Source organism: Staurois parvus, unplaced genomic scaffold, assembly GCF_062004578.1.
Source record: "Staurois parvus isolate SC_StPar_1 unplaced genomic scaffold, SC_StPar_1.0 ptg000068l, whole genome shotgun sequence".
NCBI classification, from domain to species: Eukaryota; Metazoa; Chordata; class Amphibia; order Anura; family Ranidae; genus Staurois; species Staurois parvus.
The window spans coordinates 4,232,916-4,254,842 of record NW_028317864.1 but is presented as its reverse complement, the minus strand read 5'-3'; the positions used below and the strand labels follow the sequence as shown (position 1 = coordinate 4,254,842).

The 21,927-nt window shown below is 41.0% G+C and overlaps 1 protein-coding gene and 1 long non-coding RNA gene across 2 annotated transcripts in view; one reads left to right on the top strand and one right to left on the bottom strand.

Moving 5' to 3' along the window:
- Nucleotides 1-4,147, bottom strand: part of LOC149469499 (uncharacterized) — a 28,749-nt gene extending 24,602 nt beyond the window's left edge. Inside the window, exon 1 of the long non-coding RNA XR_016311556.1 lies at nt 4,073-4,147. This is a non-coding gene — a long non-coding RNA (uncharacterized LOC149469499). The remainder of the gene's footprint in view (nt 1-4,072) is intronic.
- Nucleotides 4,148-4,195: 48 nt separating this feature from the next.
- Nucleotides 4,196-21,927, top strand: part of ABL1 (ABL proto-oncogene 1, non-receptor tyrosine kinase) — a 375,160-nt gene continuing 357,428 nt past the window's right edge. Inside the window, exons 1-2 of the mRNA XM_089669033.1 lie at nt 4,196-4,446; nt 7,639-8,277. Coding sequence (XP_089525159.1) covers nt 8,142-8,277 — 136 coding nt within the window. The 5' untranslated portion in view covers nt 4,196-4,446; nt 7,639-8,141. The remainder of the gene's footprint in view (nt 4,447-7,638; nt 8,278-21,927) is intronic.

Sequence of the window (21,927 nt, the reverse complement as noted above, 5' to 3'; positions counted from 1 at the left end):
AGTAGTAGATGCTCTGTTGACTACTTGAGATCAGTTCAACCTTATCTTTGCTTTTCCTTTTTTTAAATGCCTTCTGTACCTACTCCAAAGGATCAAGGTGGAATGCATTTGGGCCATTCTCAGTGCACTGAACTGCCAAGGAGAACATTGTACTTGGACCTCATCAGGGTCCTGGTGTATCTGTGGGCCCTTATAACTTGATTGGAGCTTCAGTCCCAAGGGCTGGTTTATGACCTTGCTTCTCAGTTGCTGGCTGTAACAGCTTGGCTGCTGAAGCCCAAGCCTTGAAGGACCAGGGGCCTTTTGAATTTATTCATCCCTAGGCTTCTGAAAGCTAGGGAATAAACTTCTTGCAAAATTTACTGTCGCACTTGGAAAATGTATTTCTCTTGGTGCGAGACAAGTAAAACCCATCCCCGGCTGTACTCTGGAGAACAAATCCTGCATTTTTTCCAGTCTGGTCTGGAAAAACATGTGGCCTTGAGTAGCATCAATTGGCAAATCTTGGCCTTAGTGGTTCTTTTTCCGAGAACGCCTGCCTTTCACTCTCTAGTGAAGGTCTTCATGTAGGGTTTCACTAGCAAATGTTTCTCCTGTACGTTCTCTTGTGACTCTGTGGGATCTCAGCCTGGTTCTTTTGATTCTTTGAACCTACCAGCAATATTCCTCTGTATGTCTTTACTTGAGGTTGCCTTTCCCATCTCCATCACTTCTATGAGGTGAGTTTTTATTTCCTGTAAATAACCCTTCCTACACAAAGACTTGGTTGTTTTGGCACCCAAGGCCTCTTTTCTTCCATAAGTGGTTTTCTCCTGACACATTAATAGGGACATTTCTACCATTTCTCTGTCCTGCTCCTAATCATCATTAGATTTTCCACCTTTGTCTGAGCACTGTATGTGTTGTTCAAGTTGATCTATCAGCAAGTTCCTGAATATCCCCATAGGGCACAGTCTTCTTCTCCATTCCATCACTAAGCAGATTTGACTCATCATTTAATTTTATGACCTCCAGGACAAGGTTCCCCTTATCCTTGTTAAGGAGTTATTAACCACCTCAATACCGGGCACTTTCACCCCCTTCCTGCTCAGGCCAATTTTCATCTTTCATCACTGACGCTCTTTGAATGATATTGAAAAAAATGGGAAAACGCGTTTTTCCTTTTTTTTTTTCCTGTTATAAAATTTTGCAAATAAGTAATCTTTCTTCATAAATTTGAATCAAAATGTATACTGCTACATTTCTCTGGTGAAAAAAAACAAAATCCGCATATATTATTTAGTCTCGGTAAACATTATATAATCTACAAGCTATGGTACCAATCATTGAAAATTGATTACACCTGATGTACTGACAGCCTATCTCATTTGTTGAGACCCTAACATGCCAGGTCAGTACAAATACCTCACAAATTACCCCTTTTTGAAAAGTAGACAGTCTGATGTATTTAGTAAGTGGCATGGTGAGTTTTTTGAAGTTGTAATTTTTTTCCACAATTATTTGGAATATGAAATTAAATAAAAAAAAATTTTTTCCCACAAAAATGCCATATTAAGTTATTTCTCCTACATGGCATAGGCATACTTGCAATTAAACCCCAAAACACATTATGCTACTCCGCATGAGTAAGGTAATACCACATGTGTGACACTTTTTCACAGCCAAATCACATAGGCCCAACATCCAAAGAGAACCTTCAGGCGTTATCCACTTTAAGGCTAGGTTCACATCTGTGTGGGTGGTGCCGCTGCGGATCCGCACGAATATCTGTGTTGCCACACCACCCGCACAGAGAGATGTGGACCCGTGGGCTTGTGCCGCTAGTTCTAATGGCAGGCCCCCTGCACTGGAAAACACAACCGTACTGGAAACCGAGGTTTCCATGCAGGCTGGGCTTTCTGAAAAACCTCTTCCCTGCGTGTCCCAGGGCACGGGAGTCCATTCAAACTGAATCAATAAATAAAAGTTCATGCAAATGGTGTAAAAATTCCAACACCTATAAGGTGACTCCAAACTGTAGCAAATGGAATCTCCCTGTATCAAGGTTTCCGTCATTGAAGAATCCCACCACAGGTCCGATCACCCTGTGAAGATGTCGGCTTACCAAATGAAATGTGCCTTTCTATCATAGAGAAGTCAAAAACCACTTGTGTGAATGAAGCTCCGTCTGCTGTAATCCAGAGTAACCCTCATGTTTCTTCAAGCAGATTCTCCACAGATAATGGTCCTGGTAATGAAGAAAAGAACAGAGCACGAGGCTCACGTAGTATAAAAGCCTTTGGGATGTATATTAAAAACACTAAAAATGTACATGCTGTTCAGCGGTAAACACTCTAAACCCCACAATGCAATGGGGGAACGTGCAGTACGAACCATCCTTTGATAAGCTGACATCTTCACAGGGTATCCAGACACGTGGTAGGTGTCGCAAAAAGTGCGCAAAACACAGTGAAGTATGCAGTTCAACCATTTTGTAGGCACCTCCATCTTGGTACGGAGTATATATTGTGTCTCTCATTTCTCATTCTTCTCCCTCCCTTCCTGAGAGGCACAGTGACGTGTGTGTGTGTGTGTGTGTGTGTGTGTGTGTGTGTGTGTGTTAAAAGTGTCATTGGCAGGTAGAGCAACAGGGGGCCCAGGGCTACAAAGCCCCCCAGGAGAGACACAGACTAGCTGCCCAAGGACATGTGTAATTTCTCACTTCGTAACCGAGATAAGACAACTTTTCCCAGGAATTGAAGAGATTGTAACCTCATAAAACCTAGCAGTTAGGTGACAGAATTATATGAACATTCCTTTAAGTCACTTTGTCCCCCATGACGATCCCTCCCTAAACAGAGTATTGGTCAGTTACTCAGAGCCACCCCCCTGCTGGGGGACTTTAAAACACAGGCTAGCAGGCCTAAAAAGGAAGTTGAAGACATCTCCCAATTGTAACATCAATATACCACCTGGGGAGACCCTTTGCTCTGAAACTTGGATCTGCTTAAGGCTTAATTGGCAAGTAACTTAACCCTTTAACATCCTCTCTATCTCTTTGCTGTGCTATGGTTCTTTGTATATATATATATCTTAATTACATATTTGTCTGTAAATATTTTATTGCACCTGTTTGACTCTTTTAGTAATAAATCTTTCTTTCTGAAAGTGTTAGACTGTTTCTAAAGCGCTTAATTGCAATTTACGAATCCCTGCCTTTTAAGAGAACGCTACTGTTTGTTTTAACCTCTGTATAACCGGCCTGCGGACCGTTTTATACAGACAATTATTTCAATCATTATAGTGTTGTAACTGAACCCCGAGTTTCCTCTTTTCTCAGTACAAAAAAGGGGTGGTGGCCGTGTGTAAGGGTCAGTTGCGTAATTAACCTGACCCAGTAACAAGCGCATGCAGGCACAGATTGAAATCCATTAGCTGGAAAATCGCTGTGTAGGGTGCAGTTGGGTGTGGCATTGTTACGCACATCACATCGCGGTCTGGATCAACCAGTCCTTCGGTCATGAGTTTGGTGAGAAGGTCTGGGGTCTGACGCCGCGATCCGTGACAGTGGGATTCTTCAAAACACCTCCCCCCTCTTTTATGGAGAAGTTATATAGTCTTAACCCACACATTAGGGTGACGACACTGCCCAGTACAGTTGTCACCCTAAGACATGAAGTGTGGTAATGGCAGGATTACCAGGTGAAAATAAAGGAAAAAAGTGAAAATAGATTAGTTCAGCCTTAATACTATCCCTTTATGTTGCTGGGTTTTTATCTGCACTGATGGGTACAGGTCCCCCCCAGAAAAAAAAAACTAAAAGGGGTTCTTTACATAAACTGCTACTTTCCGAATCATAAAATGATTTAACATGTATGTGAATATGCATACACTGTGGGGGGGATTTACTAAAACTGGAGCACTTAGAAGCTGCATGGTAGACAATCAGATTCTAACATCAACTTGTTCAACTAAGCTTTGACAATAAAACCTGGGAGCTGATTGGTTTCTACACAACTCTGCACCAGATTTTGCACTCTCCAGTTTTAGTAAATCATCTCTTATGTGCTTTGCTTCTCTTCTCATCCCTCACCTCTCAGTCCACAGCTTGTCAGAGAGCAGCGCTGCTCCAGACTATCCTCGCACTGCGCATGTGCCTCCAATCACCTCTGCCCGACTCCAACCTGTGTGCGGAAGTGACGTCCCGTACGTCACGGCGTCTCCCAGGGCAGCGGTAGCAGCGGCCAGGGCCCATCATGGCGGTGGATAGGGCTGTATCTGCCTGCCGCTGATACCCCCGGGGGTGCTCCGTCCCGTTGGTTCCAGAAGGGGACAGTGTACGTACGGCCGGAGCCGGAATTCCTGCCACGGCTCCAGTTCCCTCCTCAGCAGCTCCCTGCCTCCCCCCTGACATGACGGAGCCCACAGGGGGCCGGTGAAAGCCCGGCTATTGGGATGACCAAGGAGGTGACAGCGGGGTGCCAGGGCTCTGTGTGCTGCTCGGGGGGCTCCCTGCTCTGCTCAACTCACTGAGGTGCCCCCAGTCTTCCACATACACTTCATACTGACCCCAGTCTTCTATATTACCCCCATACTCCCCCAAGTCTTCTATATTACCCCCATACTCCCCCAAGTCTTCTATATTACCCCCATACTCATACTGACCCCAGTCTTCTATATTACCCCCATACTCCTCATACTGACCCCAGTCTTCTATATTACCCCCATACTCCCCCCAGTCTTCTATATTACCCCCATACTCCTCATACTGACCCCAGTCTTCTATATTACCCCCATACTCCTCATACTGACCCCAGTCTTCTATATTACCCCCATACTCCTCATACTGACCCCAGTCTTCTATATTACCCCCATACTCCTCATACTGACCCCAGTCTTCTATATTACCCCCATACTCCTCATACTGACCCCAGTCTTCTATATTACCCCCATACTCCTCATACTGACCCCAGTCTTCTATATTACCCCCATACTCCCCCCAGTCTTCTATATTACCCCCATACTCCTCATACTGACCCCAGTCTTCTATATTACCCCCATACTCCTCATACTGACCCCAGTCTTCTATATTACCCCCATACTCCTCATACTGACCCCAGTCTTCTATATTACCCCCATACTCCTCATACTGACCCCAGTCTTCTATATTACCCCCATACTCCTCATACTGACCCCAGTCTTCTATATTACCCCCATACTCCTCATACTGACCCCAGTCTTCTATATTACCCCCATACTCATACTGACCCCAGTCTTCTATATTACCCCCATACTGACCCCATACTGCTCACACTGACCCCATACATCTCATACTAACACCAGTCTTCTATATTATCCCCATACACCTCATACTGACCCCATACACCTCATACTAACACCAGTCTTCTATATTATCTCCATACTCATACTGACCCCATACACCTCATACTGACCCCAGTCTTCTATATTACCCCCATACTGACCCCATACACCTCATACTGACCCCATACACCTCATACTGACCCCAGTCTTCTATATTACCCCCATACACCTCATACTGACCCCAGTCTTCTATATTACCCCCATACTCTTCATACTGACCCCATACACCTCATACTGACCCCATACACCCTCCACTAACCCCATACACTTCATACTGACCGCAGTCTTCTATATTACCCTCATACACATCATACTGACCCCAGTCTTCTATATTACCCTCATACACATCATACTGACCCCATACACCCTCCACTAACCCCATACACTTCATACTGACCGCAGTCTTCTATATTACCCTCATACACATACTGACCGCAGTCTTCTATATTACCCTCATACACATCATACTGACCCCAGTCTTCTATATTACCCTCATACACATCATACTGACCCCATACACCCTCCACTAACCCCATACACTTTGTACTGACCCCAGTCTTCTATATTACCCCCATACTCCTCATACTCACCCAATACACCCTCCACTAACCTATACACTTTGTACTGACCCCAGTCTTCTATATTACCCCCATACTCCTCATACTCACCCTATACACTTCATACTGACCCCAGTCTTTTATATTGCCCCCATACACATCATACTGACCCCCATACTCATACTCACCCCATACACCCTCCACTAACCCTATACACTTTGTACTCACCCCATACACCTTATACTGACCCCAGTCTTCTATATTACCCACATACCCCATACACCCTCCACTAACGCTATACACTTTGTACTGACCCCAGTCTTCTCTATTACCCCCATGCACCTTATGCTGACTTCTTTGCTGTCCCCCTGTACACCCTGCAGTGCCCCTAGTTCTGTATACGGACCCCATAGAGCCTACAGTTTCCCTAGTCCTCTGTACTGACGCTGCAGTGCTCCCAGAACTCTGTATTACTCCAGTACACATTAAAGTACCCCCCAGAGCTCTGCACTATTCTTTTACACCCTATAGTACCCTTATATGCCCTAAAGATCCTCTAGTCCTCTGCTTTGCTCCCCTGTAGTGCCCCCATACACCCTACAGTGCCCTTTGTCCCCTGTCCTGTCCCCATACACCCAACAGTGCTCTTTGTCTCCTGTAGTGCCCCCATACACTCTACAGTGCCCTCTGTCCTGCCCCCATACACCCAACAGTGCCCTTTGTCATCTGTAGTACCCCCATACACCCTACAGTGCCCTTTGTCCCCTGTAGTGCCCCCATACACCCTACAGTGCCCTCTGTCCTGCCCCTATACACCCTACAGAGCCCTCTGTCCCCTGTCCTGTCCCCATACACCCTGTAGTACCCTCTGTCCTGTCTCCATACACCCTACAGTGCCCTCTGTCCCATGTCCTGTCCCCATACACCCTACAGTGCACTTTGTCACACACCCCCTACACCACCCATAATCTTCTGTACTGCCCCTGTACCCCATAAAGCGCTCCTGATTCTCTATATTCTCCATGTACCCCATAAAGTGCCCTTAAGCGCTGTACCCCATAAAGTACCGCTGATTCTTCTTACTATCCCTGTAAAGTGCCCCTAGTGCTCTTTATTGACCCTGATTGTCTCTGATGTCCATATACCACCTAAAGTGTCCCCAGGACTCTAAACTGCCCCTGGCTCCCTAAGCTTCCCATAGATCTCTATACCCTGTAGCTTTATAAATTGCCCCCTGCCTGTCTGAAGTGCCCCCATTCTCTTTTGTCCATGTATCATCTGTAATTTTTTTATAACCCCTAAAGGGTACCTAGTCTTCCAAGTTGACCTCTTACTCCCTAAAGGGCCCCAAATCCATTTAACTGTCCTTCCCAAAGTACCAAAAGTCATCTAAACTTCTTGTATTCCATCTAAATTTTTTTATAAAATGCTGGCATAACCAAAAGTAGCCCCCTAAACTGCTCCAAGTTTTTTTTAAATAAACAGTCTATAACCTAACCTTGTGTTGTGTTTACTAAACTGCTAATGGTCCCCTGAGCCTCACAAATTGGTCATTATCACATAAACAGGTACTAATCCCATAAAATCTTTCAACCTTCATTCAGTCTTCTGTCCACTCCTGACATCCCTACAATATGTCAGCTCACTCTGTGCTTTCAGAAGTGATAGTCCAGACCCAATAACCTGCTCCATACTCTTTGTATTCATATTCTCTACACAGACCCTTTTAATTCTGGACTTGTTCCTGTACCCCCGAGTGTCACTGGTGCTGAGCGACCATGACTTGAGCCAAGACTCCTACTTGAAAGCCTGGATTTACAGTCTATGCAATACCAAGCCCTGAAAGCAACAGGACTCCTCTAATCCCTGTCAGCCTTTTATATTGACTCTTGAATTGTGTCACTTTATCTGCAGCACAAATTAATCTTGCAATCTTTTATTTCGCCAAATGTTACTATTTCCTGCAATTCTCGTTCTTCTATTTTGGGGATTATGAACTAGTTTATATATTTCACATAAACCACATCCTCCTACCAAAGAGTAAGAAGTTATACAAGACGAGAAAGAGAAGATACTTCCTCTTCTTTTTTTTTATAACTGACTTCCCTCAGTGGACTGGAAGGACATTGTTAACCTGTAGGAATTCTGGATGCTGTGAAGACAACACGATTCTTGGTGCAAAGTGCTTTATTTATTACCAATTGAAGAGTATTGCTTCATCCTATGGGTCAGCAGCCTGGAAAAGTGCTTGGGGACCAAAGGAGGCCAAGTCTGCCTGCCTTACCCTTCATTAAAGGAGCCGGGAAGAAGGATGCCACCAGACATGGGGGTCCTCACTGCAATGTCTTTGTGGAACATGGTAAGAAAATGTGCCGATGTTGGGTGTTAATGGCCCTCACTGTTCACAGGTTAATGTTTTTCTGTGGTTATAAGGGGTGTAGATAACAATACATTGATACTTAATTGGCAGTCATTCCTACTGCTGTGTTGTGGTGGAACCTTCTCAAATGCTTGAGCGCTGCAGGCTTTCTTTGACAGATTGGTATACCACATTTGCTCCTCAGTGACATATTTTCTTGCCAGAAAACTGGTTGAAGTTGTAAAGTTAAAAACTGCATTTTCTATGTCTGACTTTTTGTTTTGTGGATGTGCTGCTTGGAGGGAAAAAAAAGTTGTGCAAAGCACAGGTTGATTCGCCCTAAGGTACAGACTGCTGTATTAGGAGCCCTGTCTGCTGTCGGCACAGTTTGGACTCCTCGGTCTGTTGCTTTCAGAGTTCATTGAAACCCATTGGTAAGACCCGTGGTCTTACGTTGTGCATTTACAATTGGCTGCTTTGCCGATCACAGTGAAAAGCTTCTCAACAGAACTAAGATTCTTTTCACAGAGTGCTACAGAACTGTCCAGCACAGCCCATTGCAGCTGGGCTAAGGTGGCCTGTAAGCGGCTGTCTACACTTGCACTTCTGAGAAGGGATGAGCTTAAAGGATAAGTTCACCTTTTAGTAAAAAAAAATAATAAATGCACTTTTTTCTTTTGCAGGTAAAAAAATGTGCATTTATTATTTTTGTCGGCAGGAGCCTGTAAAGCATTACACCAGCAGATCGCTGATGCCATGCAGGTCTCCTGCAGAACTGTCAGTATATCTGCTTGCTCATATGGGATGTAAGAGCAAGCAGATATACTGAGAGGAAGGATCAATGAACTACTACAGCGCTCCACATTGCCGTGGTAGCTCATTGAGGACTACAAGCTGACAGCCGCTAAGGTTGCCGGACTTGTCCTCTCAGAATGCTGTGAATGAGTGATGCAGCTGTTTGACAGCTAGTAGTGGGGAAGGGGGGGAGAGAAGAACCCCTGCTGGAGCTGTCAAAGTGGGCAGCGGGGACCGATCATAACATGTTACACCCTGAATATGGGTCTAAGATGTTATGAAAGGTGAACTTATACTTTAATTCGATTTACTGAACCCACCTGAGCTATCCCATCAGGAAGCTGTCAAAGTGGACAGCCGATCATAGGTGGTGGAGGCATCTTTCACTTTGTTCTTTATTAAAAATGAAAGTAAATGTTTTACAGAATGTATCCCCAAAGTACAGTAACTAGTAAGGCTCTTTCACAATTTTTTTTTTTTTTTAAGCGGACCTGATTGGACCCTCCATTCACCCCTATGGACTGGCGGATATAAACGGACTTATGTCTGTTTACACCCACCTACCTCCAATCTGATCCAGTTTGTTAAAAATGGAAGGGGATCCGCCCCCCTCCATCCAATCGGATCAGAGTGCAGTCAAGTGTAAGTGGATAGCAGTGTCCGTTTACACCCAGCCACCCATAGAGCAGGGCAGGCCCTGTCTGCTCTGCACAAACTGAGTGGCCATGGATCTGCCATCCTCCTGCTCTGCTCTGATCAACAGACAATCGACAGACAGATCCCCTGCTGATCTAAACAGAGCTTGCCTGGGGTGAAAGGAGCCTTAGTTTGGCAAGCATCAAAACTAAACAATTATAATAAGAGCAAAATACAGCAAGAAAGATTAGTGCTTAAATTCTGCAAGAGACTTCCTCCGCTATGGTGGTGATGAGTATATCAAACGGTACAAAACTAGTAACAACACCTTTGGTCCAGGGAAAAGTAAAACTTATAATAAGTTCCAGAGCCATATTTGAAACTGCGATGTGCAAATATCCCTTAAAAAGAAAGAAAAAGTCCGTCGTAAAGCTCGTGGGGGTGTATGGGGTGGAGGCATTTCAAACCACACATATATAAGGGGCTTGTATATATGCAGCTGCTGAGCATGCATCCACTGCCTATGATTGGCTGTTTACTTTGACAGCTCCCTAGCAAAATAACTCATGCAGGTTTGGACTTGCATCTGAACACACCTGAGCTCAGCCCTATTTCTTGGAAACTGGTACAGGAGTGGGAAAGATTAGAACTTTGTTTTTGTTTGTTTTTTTTGTTTTTTATTTTACTGGTAACTAGGACTTGAGAAAGATTTTCCTAACTTCTGTTCCAGTGACAGTGTTTTTGCCAGTCAGGACATGAGGGAAAATCTGCAACTGGCAGAAATAAAAAGCCTGCACTACTCTAGTAGAGAAAATCATTTTAATTTCTGTCTGTATTGCTGTTACAGCATCACCCTCACTTCCTGTTTGGTAAAAGGTCAGCAGGACAGGAAGTGAGTGTGAATCTTTCTAATGGAGCCTTGGATAACTGTAAAGAGCAAGTTTACACACACATTTTACTTGTTGCAGCAGCCTTTTATCCACTGTTGGATGTTCTTCCCGCACCTGCTCTCACAATTAAAAAAAACAAAAAAAAACGTCTGTGCAGAGCTCCACCCACCCGAACGCGTTATTCATTCACAGAGTTCTGTGAATGGGAGAACTACAACTACTGTCAGCCAATGCGGCTGATGGCTTGTAGTTCTTAATGATCTACCAGGGCACTGATGAACATTTTAGGTTTCATTGATTCTTCCTGGCATTTAGTAACTACTTGCTCATGTAAGGTATGGGCAGACAGCCACATTGATAGTCTGCTGGAGCCTGAGATTACACCTGTGACCTGCTGATCGTGGGTGCAAAGCTTTATGCTCCTAAAGAAAAAAAAAATGTTATTTTTTTCCCTGCAAAAAGATGTGCGTTGATATATATATATGCATTTTTTTTTTTTTTTTTTTTTTTTTTACAAAGGTGAACTTTCTTTCCTTTCAGTATGCAAAAGAGCAAGTGTGTACATCAAGGTTTCAAGCAGCTTGGTTAAAGCCTTAAGGGCGTGTTCACACAGTGTCCATTGAGCTGTGTTTTTCTGCACACCTCCACTCATGTATTGTGTGAACAGGGCACATAGAAAACAATAGCTGTGACCCTAATGTAGACTGCAGTGGAGCACAAGTACATCAGGTCACTGCTACTTATTCCAGGTGCATAATGGTAGGTCTCTACCTTTTGTATGGACTTGGGGCTGGGATATAAACAGTGTGGGAGCCTGTGCATTGCATCCACAATGGTCTGCAGGCTTCATCGCAAAAATGTAATAAATGCAAGTTTTTTTTCTTTTATTAATATGGGCTCATTTATTAAATTTTTTGCAAAAAGTGAACTGTACCTGTAAACAGTCGGTTTAAGTGACTGGTAAGGAAGGTGCCATGGCTTGTTAATTTTTAATGGAAACAGAAGCCATTACTGTTGTCTTAATGTTTCATTCACTGCTTGAGTCGCTCGCTTAGATGAGGTTAGCTTGTCAGGTCTCCAGATTTTTTGCAGCTAATTGGAGAACAGCTTCTATCAGACTATATCGAGTTATTTATTACAGATATTTATATAGCACCAACCATTTACATACTGTTTATTCACATTAGTCCCATTCCTCTAGGAGCTTATAATTGAAAGCCTACATCCCATGCATACATGTACATACTAGGAGCCAATTACCTACCAGTATGTCTTTGGAGGGTGGGAGGAAACCCATGCAAACTCCATGCAAATTGGGACTTGACAGGGATTCAAACCAAGGACTCCAGTGCTGCAAAGGAGACGTGCTAACCACTAAGCCACTGTGCTGCTTATTTTTTATTTTTTTTCCTTTTTAATTATTGTATAAACCTCAAAAGTTTCATTGGTATGTAAAATGTTTATGCGGACATTACGAAAGTTTTACCAATTCACATCCTGCAGAAGTTATCCGATGGTGTAAGATACGCTCGTTACAGTTGTTTTGTTGTTCGTGTTTGGCAATTTTTTTTTTGTGCATCTAGGTTTATATAAACAGAAATTCATTATTGTAGGGCTACTTTCACACTGCTAAGTTGTAAAAATGTATGTGTTTTTGCCTCTTTCCCGGTGCGTTTTTTCACCAGACTTATGACTCAGTAGTACCAAAATAGCAACTGCTGGTGATTTTTTTTCCATTGCGTTTTTGCCACATTTTCCATTCATTTTAATGGGGAGGTGCCTTTTTGTATTGCACCAAAAATGCAGCAAGAAGGGCTTAGAAAACCGCAACAAACACACAAGCAGGGTGGATTTGATTTAAATCAAACTGATTTAAATCACGATTTAAATCACTAGTCAGTAAGGCTTGATTTAAATCCTAGTTTTCTACATAAAGACTAATTCTTGCTGGTATAACTTTAATATGCAAGTAGATGAAGATTTTTAGAACAACTTTTCATATTAGTTTTTTTATCCCCAGTTTAATAGGTTAATCATTCATATTTGGACAACTTTTCTGTTGTACTTAGGAAGGAGAAAAATAATCATTACCATAGTAATAACAATTTAAATAGATTTATTCAACTGAAACAATAACATTCCAGCATATGTGATTTGCTTAAACATCCATGTTTGGTAACTAATTTGGCTAAACAAAATCTATATATTTTAGGAAACTTAGACTGTCAGCCCCTTCCTCCTCACACTTAGTTTCACTTTCTTCCTGTGCAGATCTATTCCACTCCAAACAATCAGAAAAATATTGTTTCTATTCTATTCACTGAACTTCTTGAAACTTAGCAGTGAAGGGGTTGATTCTGTATTCATAGGTTTGTAGAAGTTAGGATGAAGGTCTTTTTCTTAACTCTGTTCATGTTATAACATTTTTGCTGTGAAGAAGAGGCATGTGATCTCCGCTGAGTCAAATTCAGTTTTGAGAACTGCAAAAGTAAACCAACATCTGTGATAATATCTTGTAGGCAGAGAAACTGCCCAATAATCTTACAAAAACCTCTGGAAGAGCATGACATTGTGAATGGATTCATGGAATTTATTTACCAAAAAATTAAACATATACAGCCTTATTCTACATAATTAAAAAACTAATCTTTATTTCATGATGGAATAACCTTTGGATGGTAATATATTTTCCTCAAAAAGCATTTTATTCAAAAAAATCCGATTTAAATAAAAAAATCCTATTTAATAAAAAAAAAATCCGATTTTTTTTTTTTTTTTTTTTTTTTTTTTAAATTTTAAAAAAAAAATCATTGATTTTTATCCACCCTGCACACAAGTGACCAATGTGAAGAGTTCCATAGGATTTAATGGTCATGCATTTTCCCCCACTTTTATTTAAAGCAAAAATGAAAGATAGCTGGGTCATTGTGAAAGCAGCCTGAGGCCTTGTTCATATGGGGTGTACACCCACAGAGGGCTGTGTTGATCTGTATGGAGATGTACAGGTGTTCCATGCATCCCCGTGCAGGCAGTCCCATTGATGTCAGTTTGGATGCAGCCGTTACACAGACGCTGCTCCCAATTTGACGTTGCACGGCCCTGAACACACCACATGTGAGCAAGTCCCTAAAGTAATCCATTGATGCAAGCTTTGCACTGATGGGTATTCTAAATGGAAGAATATTTACATAAGTCCCCAGTTCCATTGTTAGGTTAGTCCACCTAGAAGTGATATTTGAGTTCTAGATGGACTTTGGCTTTCTTAAGCCTTGGATATTTTCTGACACGGTTTTTTGAGTTTATCTGCTCAGCTAGAGTTTTCGGTTATTCCTGCCCATATTTTTATGCGCCAGCTCTTTTCACATATTTCATTCTCTTTAACATTACAAAAATTAATGGGCAAAACAGCTTTACAGACTCAAGAATTCAGCACAGAGATCACACCAGTAGAGTCGTGTTGTGCCTGTTTACACTTGCAATAGTCTTTGCCATCCCTTGGAGAAGCAATCTGTCGTGAATCTCCTTTCAGAAAGCGATTGACAGATGGCTGGGAGGTAATGTGGTTGCGTAGGGGGCCCTATTCATTTGAAGGGATCATAATGACAGCAGTACTGCCAAATGCGACAGAGCATATTTTTGTTTCCAGGGCTGCAAAGCATTGCACCTCTGGTATGTGAACCACCCCTCAGGCTGCTTTGTAAGGTGTTACTAAACCCAGGACCCTGCATTCATTATATCTGGTCTCCCACAGTGCACAGAATATGCAATTATTTTAGTAAATATAAACTGATAAATACCTTTTCTCATCAGCAGTATATGGCAGTCTTGTAACTTCTATCAGTGTTGGGCTGAGCACTGGTAAAGCTTGTAGGAGGAGTTTTCATTCTCTAACTGTCCTATGAGGCTGCATGACCTCTGACCCTCTGTCTGGACAACGCTGATTGGCCCTGTGCCAATCATTTGCACCCCTGCCCCCCCCCTCCCAAAAAAAAAGCTGTAGCACTACTCTCCAAACTAAGTATGTGCAGAGTGTCTCTTAGGGCTCTGTACTATCAGCAAAGGGATTGGGGACTGGGGAAGAAGGGGAGGCTCAGAGAAGACAAGATCAAAATGTCTTTTTTACACAATGTGGAGGATTAACCCCTTAGGTCCCACAGTGAATATAAAAAGCATTTAATGCATATACAGGCTGATTTTATTGTGAGTTTAATAACACTTAAAGGGGTAGTAAACTGCCTGTTTTTACCTCCCCTTTATTGCAGGTATTGAGAGAGATTTTTTTTTTTTCTCCCCACATTTAAAAATGCTTTGTGCTGAATATCAGGTGACTTTTCTTGGGCATTGGTTTGTATCTGTTAGAGTACAGCCATAAATAAGACATTTTTCAGCCTACCTGATTGGGGTTCTAGTATGACAAGGGGAAAGTACTGTAACTTTTTCCTTTCCTTACTCTGTTCCATGATGGAATTGGTCATACTGTGCTGCAGATGGCGGCTATGTATGTGTACCTCTGATTGGATACCTATATTAAGTTGTACACCTTCATCTTTAGCCTGTTTGGTCATAATGGTGTGGCATGCTATTGTGATGTATGCTTTCTATGGCGGTTTCACTTGCATGTTCCTGAAAGTGTTCCTCTTATGCTTTGCTTTAATTTGTTTTCATTGTCCTTCTTTCTTTGTAAGTAAAAAGCAAAACAAAAAAAGGTTATGTTGTCTTTCTGGTCTGACTTTGGGACAGTAATGGTGACTGGATTTTTGGCTTTGCTGTGACTGATCCACGGGAAAGTTATGATAACACTGTTCAACAGGTAAAAAGTTTTGGGCATAAAATTAGCTAATCTTACATAATTTTGGGGTGCTGAAAACGAAAATGACCCTAAAAAATGTTGATTGGCTCTAGTTTCCATGATATATTCACCCATCTAATGACGTAAGCCATTCAAAATTATGATGCAACTTCAGCTGCATATTGCGCAATTGATACTGGTGACCAATAGAAAATTGCATGTATACTGAGATGATGCAATATTAGCCTTTACATCACTTCACTGCATAAAAGCTGCAGTATCTGTAGCTGATTGGAGTTCGACAGCGTCTTTACATTTCGTTTTATGCTTATATAGGCTACTCAGTAATGCCTCGAACTTGTGTGAATAAAGCAGATAATTTCTGCTATATCTGCGGTGAAATAACTTTTATCTCACAAAAAAGGAGGATATAACAGGAATGATTAAGAAAGCCTACAACTTGTATTTTGGCTGCAAGATAGGAGACCAGGACAAGAGCTGGGCACCACATATATGCTGCAATTCTTGTGGGACGGCACTGGAGCAATGGTTGAATGGAAAAAAGGCATCTATGCCTTTCGCTGTGCCAATGATTTGGAGAGAGCCAACAGATCATGTTAGTAATTGTTACTTTTGTATGGTGCCTCCAATTGTAAAAGGGCTAAATAAGAAGAAAAAGTTATCTGTGCACTATCCAAATATTCCATCGGCAATACGTCCAGTTCCTCATGGAGAGGGGCTACCAATTCCTAAAGCACCAGAATCCTTTGTGGTTGAGTCAAGTGAGGAAGAACCTGAAGCGTGTAGTCATGTGCAGTTGTAAGAGATAGCCCTTTCCTTGAATACAAGAGAAAAGCCAAGAGAAGCAAAACCGACACAAACTGAAGACAAAACTAGTGAGAATCCTAAGTATTAAAATGATTCAACTTAGCTTATGGCTATAATTTTTCTTGGTAATCCTATGCAATATATTATGTCATTTAGGCTTTGTTATGTAGTCAATATCACTTGCTTTATATTTGTGGAAAGACATCTATCTATATAATTATTGTGCATTATGTAGTCATTACGCCTATAGTAGAAAACTTTCCGTTTACAGAAAAACTAGAGCCAATTGACAAATTTCATTGTTATATTTGAACTCAGAATGTGAAATTCATTAAGAAATGGATCCTTTTGTTTCCAAAACTGGCAAAAAATAAAAATTTGTTAAACAGTGTAATTGGTCCATGGAGAAATTAGCACACAAGAGATAATGAGCTTTCAAACAACATTATGTATCATCCATTATAGAAAGCTTTTAAAGGCTCAGCCCAGCTTCTCATGACATTTCATTTTTCTGATAGCTGAATCATCTTTCCAGCATCATATGGTTTCATGGGGACTCTGTAGCCAGTTAATGTCCAGCTGGCTTCCAGGTAGCATCAATGTGCCATGACTGGTTCTGCGGGGTTGTATGCCTCCTCTTCAGTTAGTTCATCATGGAGAATACATGTAGAAGACACGACTTTCTGCACCAGTGGGATTATGTGAAGTGTCAGGGCAAGAAATCAATAAATATTTGTTACGTCTATGTAGTCCAAGCAGATTACCTCATGTTTTATGCCTTTAATAAAAATGCAAGTACAGAAAACAGCTGTTGATCACGTTAGAAAGCCAGTGTGCTCTTAAACTGCTATCTGAGCTGACAGCTTGATTTCAATCAAATCCACCCTCCTGAAAACTGACCATGCTGTGCTCTTATGCTTATTGTTGTCAGTTTTTGATAGGAAAGCAGAGGGACTGGCAGGAACACACAAAGGAAGCAATAAAAAGAGAACAGGACACGTTTTCATACAAGTACATGGTACAGCAGACACTTATTAGGCATATGAAATGTTGGGTTTACATATTCTTTAAGAATTGAGCAAAACGTGGAGATCTTTCATTAGTGCAGAAAGTCAGGTTCATCTTGTGGTACCTGTCAGAAACTACTGTTCTATAACCTTGAATTCATGTACTCCTGGAAGTGCACTTCTTTCTAAATGAAAAAAAAAAAAAAATCTTATTTCTGTACATTACTAACGTGTGCACTTAACATGAAAAAATATGTCTTATGTTAGGTCTGCTTTGAAAACATTTCCCTTCTCTACACAGAAGAAAACAGCAAGGATGACAACATTCTTCTTTCTGTATTGAAATCCTTTCGGTGTTGTTACTCTTGCTGTTTGTAGCTGCTCAGATGTTGGCACTGGTGGAAGCCCTCCTCCCATTGACAGCACATTGTTCTGTCTACAAGAGCTTGAAGTGTATTTCCACTTTTGCAGTCAATTTGAAATTACTTGTTCCCATTCACATACAGGGTGGATTTGATTTAAATCAAACTGATTTAAATCACGATTTAAATCACTAGTCAGTAAGGCTTGATTTAAATCCTAGTTTTCTACATAGACTAATTCTTGCTGGTATAACTTTAATATGCAAGTAGATGAAGATTTTTAGAATAACAACTTTTCATATTAGTTTTTTTATCTCCAGTTTAATAGGTTAATCATTCATATTTGGACAACTTTTCTGTTGTACTTAGGAAGGAGAAAAATAATCATTACCTTAATAATAATTTAAATAGATTTATTCAACTGAAACAATAACATTCCAGCATATGTGATTTGCTTAAACATCCATGTTTGTTAACTAATTTGGCTAAACAAAATCTATATATTTTAGGAAACTTAGACTGTCAGCCCCTTCCTCCTCACACTTAGTTTCACTTTCTTCTTGTGCAGATCTATTCCACTCCAAACAATCAGAAAAATATTGTTTCTTTTCTATTCACTGAACTTCTTGAAACTTAGCAGTGAAGGGGTTGATTCTGTATTCATAGGTTTGTAGAAGTTAGGATGAAGGTCTTTTTCTTAACTCTGTTCATGTTATAACATTTTTGCTGTGAAGAAGAGGCATGTGATCTCCGCTGAGTCAAATTCAGTTTTGAGAACTGCAAAAGTAAACCAATCATCTGTGATAATATCTTGTAGGCAGAGAAACTGCCCAATAATCTTACAAAAACCTCTGGAAGAGCATGACATTGTGAATGGATTCATGGAATTTATTTACCAAAAAAATTAAACATATACAGCCTTATTCTACATAATTAAAATACTAATCTTTATTTCATGATGGAATAACCTTTGGATGGTAATATATTTTCCTCAAAAAGCATTTTATTAAAAAAAATCTGATTTAAATAAAAAAAAATCCGAATTAAATAAAAAAAATCCGATTTTTTTTATTTTTTATTTTTTTAAAAAAATCATTGATTTTTATCCACCCTGTTCACATAGCATAACTAAAAAAAACCAAAAAACTATTGCATACCTTTTTACTTGAAAATCCTACTTTTTTCTCCCCTTCTTTGTAATAGTAAAGTATTATTGAAGGCAAAACTTCTTTTTTTTTTTTTTTTGGATAGAGTGGAGATGGGTTAGAACAATTGTTAGGTAGTCATAGCTGCCTGTATCTCTGTTAGGGAGTTTCACTCTTTCTTCTTGCCCTGTTTACTGTTATCACAGACACAAAATTTTGGGCTATCGTCAGAACAGGAATAGAAGGGAAATCTTCCAATAGAGACACTAGTTCTGGTGACCATGGGTCAACCAGGAACTCCCCCACTTTAGATGGATTTTCTCTCACTTCTTGCTGTAGCTATGGGACAGGAAGGCAATGTAAATCTCACCAATGGGATACAGATAAAAAAAAAATGAAAGAAAAAAATGGAAGTTGACTTTCAGACCCGTTTCACACCAATGCGATGTGGGAAATGCTGCAAATTCTGTGCGTTTTCCGCAACGCATTGTAATTTCATTCATGCAGTCTGGTGCAGGTGTCAATGATAACTTAGTGAGAACACTCGTGATGTGATTCAGGTGCGGATTTAAAAAAAAGAGCCCTGCACCTTTTTGGTGGGGATGCGATTTGAGCCATACACAGTGTATGGCCCAAACGCACCAGTAAAACCATCACTTAGGACCCATTCACATTACAGCCAGGTAAATACAAGAGCAAAGAATTTCCACAGAAAGCAGATTTTTTTTTTCACATTATCAAAACTGATGGTGAATCTGCATGTCCGTCACCAATCTGAAGGTGCTGTCACTGCCTGCAGTTGTGTTATACTTTGGGTTTGTGATTCTGCTGAAGTGTGTTCTGCCCTGGAACTGGTATGACACCTGGGAATTGGACATCAGCAGTTTTCAGTAGTGGATGTCAGTCTTGGCTCTAACAAGTAACCATTATCCTGACAAGTTCCCGTTCAGTTTTGCTGCTGGAGCCATTTTTACATTTTTATTTTTTTCACATTTAAAAAACCAATTTAAGCTCCATTCACACTTCAAAATCGTGCAGCTCTGATGCAACTTTGGATGACTGCGACTGGTTTTGACCAAGGATGATTGTGCTGTACAAAATCGCACACAAGTCGCATGTATATTATTCAGATGCAACTTTGGAAGGTTTACATTGAAGTCTATGGTCCTCAAGTTGCATGAAAATTGCACCAAATTAGTGCAGAACTACACTACGCTACAACTTGAAGTTGCACAGATTTGAATAGTACTCAATGGGTGTGACTTTGGACCCCAATGTTGCATGTCAAGGCACACAAGTGTGAATGGTCTCTTAGGCCTGAATATTACATAATCACCCCCCTCCCAAAAAAAAAACAAAAAACAAACCAAAAACCAAACAAACATATATTTTCTGAAGGCAAACACCTTAGAGAATAAAATAGTGCTAGTCCCAAATTTTTGTGTCACGATATTAGCACAGTGGTTTAGGAAATGCAACATTTCATGCACACAAATGCAATAAATAACCCAATTTTGGAGTAAAATTTGGTAAAAGATGAAGTTGTGCCAAGTAAATAGATACCCAACATGTCAAATCTTAAAATTGTGTGTGCCCATCAAACGGTGACAAACTTCAGTACCTTGTATTTTTCATAGGTGACACTTTAAAAGCCCCTACAGGTCATCAGTTTAGAGTTAACAGTGAATAATGGGCCTAGAATCATTGCTCTCATTCCAGCATGTGTGGCGATATGTAATGTGTGCAGCGTGATGTTTTCATGTGTAAGTTCCTCTGACGTGTGTATTTACAATCATACATTTAAATACTTGGGTGGAACTTTCATTTTTGACTTTTTTTTTAAACTTTTTTTTTTTAAACTAAGCTTGTTTTCATCACATAGGGGACAAAAAAATCCCCAATATGATGCAATTTTTTTTTTTCGTCAAAGGTTCTCTTTAATGAGACATTAGGGGATCTAAAAGACCCCTGACGTCTCACCTGTCCTCCAAAGCAACAGAATGCAGATCGTGTTGCATAGTTTGGTTGAAAAAAGATCCAAGTCCTGTAGACATAGACCCCATGCTCCGGGCTTAATTTCCCTTGTCTACTCTTCCATTATTTCTCATAGAACTCCTCCAGTTCACTGTTATCATCAGCGTTGGCAGTCGGAACTTGGGGGCACTCTAGCTCAGCAAGATTGGCGGATCACGACCCAACAATTATACAAATGTTCTAGGAATGTTATCATTCTAGAAAACGCATACAAGGTTCTTTATAGATGGTATTACACGCCGGCTCATTTGGCTCGTTTTATTCCCACATATTCCCCGACTTGCTTTCGAGGTTGTCAGCAGATGGGTACCATGGTTCATATTTGGTGGACTTGCCCCAAGGTGTGCAGATTGTGGATCAGAGTTTATGCCCTTCTCCGCACTATGTTCCACACAGACATTAAACGCAACCCGTACGAAGCACTGTTATTTAAATCGTTAGTGGGCCTACTTCATCCTGAATGGCAGCTGGCATCGCACTTGTTCATGGCCACCAAGCTGACGATTGCGAGAGCTTGGAAGACTCCCCTCCTCAGCTTCGAGGCTGTCAAAAACCGGATGAACTTTATAATGGTCAACGAAAAGTTGACAGCTATATTGTTAGATACCCATACAAAATTTTTACAGACATGGCGTCCTTGGCTTGATATAGCTCAACCGTCTAGATTTGACCAGTCCCTCTTGTCGATATAAAACTTATATACCAACTTATTTTTATATTTCTTTTTTCTCTTCTCTGCCGCGATCCCCCTGGAGCCCCCCCTCCCCCCTTCTTCTTCTCTTTTTTTTTTTTTTCTTTTTTGTGTTTGTTTGTCTCCGTTCTCTTCGCTCCTTTCTTTCCTCTTGTCTAGTCTGTCTTCTTCAGGTTGGTTGTGCTGATTGTGATTTCTGTTTTGAGTCCCGTACCAGCAATACTGCACCCATGTGCTGGACTCCTTTGAGAGCCCTGAGTGTTAAGTACCTCTTTGTACCCAGAGAGGATCTTTCCCCTATTCATTGCGTATTCTGTATGTTGATTCTGCAACAACTTTTCCTGAGAGTTTATTATGTTATTAGTCTCTAAATGTCCGTTGTTCTTGCAATTGCCTTTTCTTTCTGTACGGCACTTATGTATGCAGTTTATTTTCATGTTTTCTCATCAGTACATATTCTGTATTATCCATCG